General features: G+C 35.9%; 1 protein-coding gene across 1 annotated transcript; it reads right to left on the bottom strand.

Annotated features, from left to right (window-relative positions):
- Positions 1 to 284: 284 nt before the first annotated feature.
- On the bottom strand, positions 285 to 3,237 carry Smp_145620 (hypothetical protein; the record flags this gene model as incomplete). Its single annotated transcript, XM_018788817.1, has 2 exons — positions 285 to 836; positions 3,112 to 3,237. 2 exons carry the CDS (start codon positions 3,235 to 3,237, stop codon positions 285 to 287), a joined length of 678 nt encoding a protein of 225 aa, XP_018654322.1.
- Positions 3,238 to 4,526: the final 1,289 nt, after the last annotated feature.

The following is a 4,526-nucleotide window of genomic DNA, read 5'->3' as shown; positions in this document are numbered from 1 at the left end:
GTGAGTAGTGTTGCCAGTGACTGAGCGATGTCGGGATTCCGGTTTAGTGCAATTCAAATGAGCTGCCATATCTTGACCAACGTAATTTTCCCCCTTATGTTTGAAGTTGGCGAGAGAATTAGCATGGAATACACATATTTTGAAACACAACAATCAATCTTTTTTTAAACAACTTGCAAAAGAAAACATTACAGTTAGTGTTTACAGATGTACATATTAAGTAAAAGATAAAACACAAATTTAAAATGCTTTAAGAAATCAACCGGGACAGTATTGCATTTAAGTTATTTTTTACGTCCACGTTTATTAGGAACATCCTTGTTTTTATTGTTAATACTAGAGGACTGAGTCGTACTATTTGAACCATTTTGTATAAAATCACATAATAAATCACGACTATCCGCATCAGAATTATGGTATAGTCGAAACAAGAGACTGGGTGGTGGAGCAGGCGGTAAATCAGCTTCATCATCACTAAAAAGTATAACACTTTCTTCATGAGCATCATTGTAGGAACTTGAGCCATTTCTTGACTCAACGCTATGACTATTCGAACATTGATTGCCATCAATAATTCTCTCTGCCGTTGTAATTGTATTCGAGGGAAGTTGTGACTGGAACACAAAACTAACTTTTACTGACGACTGTTGATTATTTTTATAAGATTTTATATCTAGAGATTGATTACTGTTAACTTTGTTTAAGGAAGCTGTGGTATGAGCACGAAGAGCTGGAGGCATAGTACTTGGATTCATGACACATGTTTTCTTATGACCTGATAAAAGGCATAACTGGCCAATAAAATCACATCCAAGTGCACGCCAAGGACATGCGACCTGAAGGGAAAATTAATGCATTGCGAAAATGAATAGTAAAATAACAATGAAAAACAGATATTGTTGTCACTGAACCCATAACAAATGTACTGGATTTTATCAAGTTTATCTTTGTAACAATTTAAAACACAGTATAAACAACTTACTGAAAACCAAAAACGGCTCATTGACACAAACATTAGGCTATTTAGTTGGCGAAAATATGGCCGGTCCTAATACAGTTGGATTTAGTCTGAAGATAAAGTACGTAGTCGCACTGCTAACCATATCGGGATGTAGTGGCAGTAACGTGTTTCCCATAGAAAGTCAACATCTTGAGATATCCTGATATCAAACAAACGGAAGGAAGGGTAAGTGAAATTCAGACTTAAAAATTACACAACCTTTCTTTCCTCACGGGCAAACTGAGCTGGTACAAGATTTAAAAACTATGAAGTCAACTCTACAGAAGTAACAGTAAATATGCAATATAAACGTGTAACCGGCCGACCATAGATGTTTCTTAGCTTGAATGATCAGACTTCCAAATATAGTAAATGTTCAGCATTGATTTCATAAGTTTTGACAGCTTATAAACCTCTAGCATTTCTTTCGTTCAAGCTTTTCACTATCAATTTGTTCCTGGATACTTCCATACTTATGTTACTACTTTTCATTTTCCAAAATTACAGACCGCGCTAACAACTTATGGAGAGACATCCCTAGTCTTTTGAAGTCATTTTCCATAACACACAGATTCTAATATTCAGACTCTGTTTTAAATCAGACGCACTAACCAGAACTCCAAAATCCTGGCATTCGTGAATAAGTCTCCGGAACTCGTATAAAGGATACAAAATCTATTATACTTGCAGAATCTAACATGACTAGTAGGAATGATCTATTGAGTTGTCGCAGGCTACATAGCAAGTATTCATCGTTCCACTTCTGGACAGAATCCCAATGGACAATTGGTTATACGTTGTTTGACTAAATGGAACTGAAAGTTTCAGGAAGGACTAAAATGCACCCAATTAACCAGACTAATTCGAACAGAAAGTACTAAAACAATCCTTTCTTAATCTTAACTAGCGGGATAGATAATTGACAGCTTGATACAACCATACTCTAATGATCATTTATTTCAAGTAAGCACCAAACTTTAGACATAAGTAGAAATAATTTTCAACCTAGTGGAGACTGCCACCAACTTAACACTGAATCCAAACAGATTCTACAGTAATAACCATCTATCATAAGATTCCCTGATATCTCATAATTTAGTCCCAAATATTTCCAAGTGGAAGCATGTAAAGATCTAAAAGTGACAAAACACAGGAAAATTAAAACTTTATGATTATTTCAAAGATGGAAATGTTAAGAGTGTATATCAGACAGTCGGTAAAATATTAACGGGATATGAAAAGAATTTCCGTCCATGAAAAGAAAACCCTACTGGATCGGGACTCGAACAGGAGAAACTAGTGTAAGTTGAAGAAAGTCTTTGAAATAAACGTAGCCAGTGATTATTAGTGCATGAAGAATAAAGGAAAGGCAGTGGAAGTAGGTATATACTATTTAGAAGTGTCAAGAAAATTCATGAAATTACTAACGCTAAATAAATACTAAATTTTAAAGGGTGGCAATGATTTCTGTAACGTATGTTGTGCTGAAAGAGAGGACATTTGAATACTTTAAATAAGTTTGCGTTACAGTACGACTACTTTTCTTGAGATGAAAAGTTGATGATCTGTCAACAACGCATAAATAAATGATTTACAAACTGCTGAAGAGTAGAACGTCTGATATATAGGTCAAATCTTTTTAGTTTTTCCACGTTTTCACAAAATCCTACGATTCACACACATTTCTCTAAAAGTTATCTTTTCTGTAGTTTTCCTGACATAACTACATGAATACTCTAATTTTTGTGGACCTACTTAAAGCATGAATTAAAGTCGTTATACGAAAAATGTTAAACAAGCTTAATGACTGAGATGTCTGAACTTCAACCGATGGGCGACATGTTAGAAATTTGCTCTATATCCATCTACCCTTATGTAATAAGTATACATATGAATATGTAATTAGCAAATCAACAATTAATTAAATTCGTTTCTGATGGAATTTTACTATCTCCCTTATAAAATTTACAGCACATAACTTTTTGATTGGTTTCATTTCAAGTCTGAAAGAAAAGACAATCTAATCACCGGGAATACGGAACGAAAAAATACATGGAAGCAGAAATAGAAACCGTATGATGCTTTGAACCAAATGTAACAAAATGACTTACTACATAATCACCTATTATATTTTCCACAATAAAATCATGATGCATTGATCCTTTAGGAATCGCTTTACGGTCCACTGGACAGTTGGGAGTATTTTGAATCCATGGCTCAATACACTGAAAGTACATAAAAGTAACTTCGAAGATATTTACCGTATGGTAAGAATCATCTGGTGTACAGATGGTATTTTCTTATGTGTAAAGAAAGATATTAAACGCTATACGTAAATCAGTTTCTTAAGACATAAGAACCACTTCACGATATGTCACAATAGTGAAGCGAGACGAAGGTTACGGTCACAAGTGAATGACTTTCAGGTTAAAAATGTGGATCTAAAAATATTTCCACAAAACCCCTTCTGATTATAATCATATGCTCACTAGTGACTGGTTTCAAGAGATATTTCTTGGAGTTCTAGTGAGAAGCAGTGACGAGTGGAGTTCAACCAGGTCTGTTGGGAGATATCAACTCACTGATAACATTGGTGACTGGTTGCTCAATTTCGTGAATTGGTTGAAGTCAGACATTAACACCAACGGATGCCGGCTCAGTGGTCTATCGGTTAAGTGCTCTGGCGCGAGAGTGGTAGGTCCTGGGTTCGAATCTCGCGAGGCGGGATCGTGGATGCGCACTGCTGAGGAGTCCCACAATAGGACGAAACGACCGTCCAGTGCTTCCAGGTTTTCGATAGTGGTCTAGCTTCAATCGACTCATGATCTCAACTATATAAAATTACTGAAATCTCCACGAAACCCCCTTCTGATAAATTTTGTATCCCAGTAAAACGACAAACGACGAGGGCTAACGTTCGATTTTTAGAAACTAAAAACATAGATCGAACAGGACTGGTACTTTGACAGAAAATTACTTTTATCATCTTAATAAAGTATCTTAAACAACTAAGATCATCCTACACACTTGAATAATATGCCTATAACGAATACAGCACAAATTGGTAGTCAATGACCTAATATACAGATGCCCATTTCTACTAATGAATCAAAGCAGTTAGTGAATGCTCTTACGAGCCCCAACTAAGTTTATGATGAATCATAACTTTATGCACACCGTAATAGCTGTTCCCCGTATTTAGAAACAAATATTATCATTTATTTTTTAGCCCTACTACACACCAATGATGCTTCTAAGACATCCCTATCCTTGATTCGGTTGTTGACACAGGCCAGTCCTGAAGCAACAATTTGCATTCAGAGAGGGAGAAACGCATCCCAAACATTCTAGCATTGTTGCTCATGCTAACAGAAGACTCTGCATTTTATCAGCGCCTTCACCAAAAAGAACTATATCATCTGCGATGAGTGGACCTCCTGATAATGGGAAGATTCCCGAAATTTTAGACGACGAGGTTTTTTCCAGCGGTTGGTCCGTGATGAAATTGAACAAAAATGAAGATAGC

Source organism: Schistosoma mansoni, chromosome W (assembly GCF_000237925.1).
Source record: "Schistosoma mansoni strain Puerto Rico chromosome W, complete genome".
In the NCBI taxonomy this organism is placed as follows: domain Eukaryota; kingdom Metazoa; phylum Platyhelminthes; class Trematoda; order Strigeidida; family Schistosomatidae; genus Schistosoma; species Schistosoma mansoni.
This window is presented reverse-complemented; position numbering and strand designations above follow the sequence as displayed.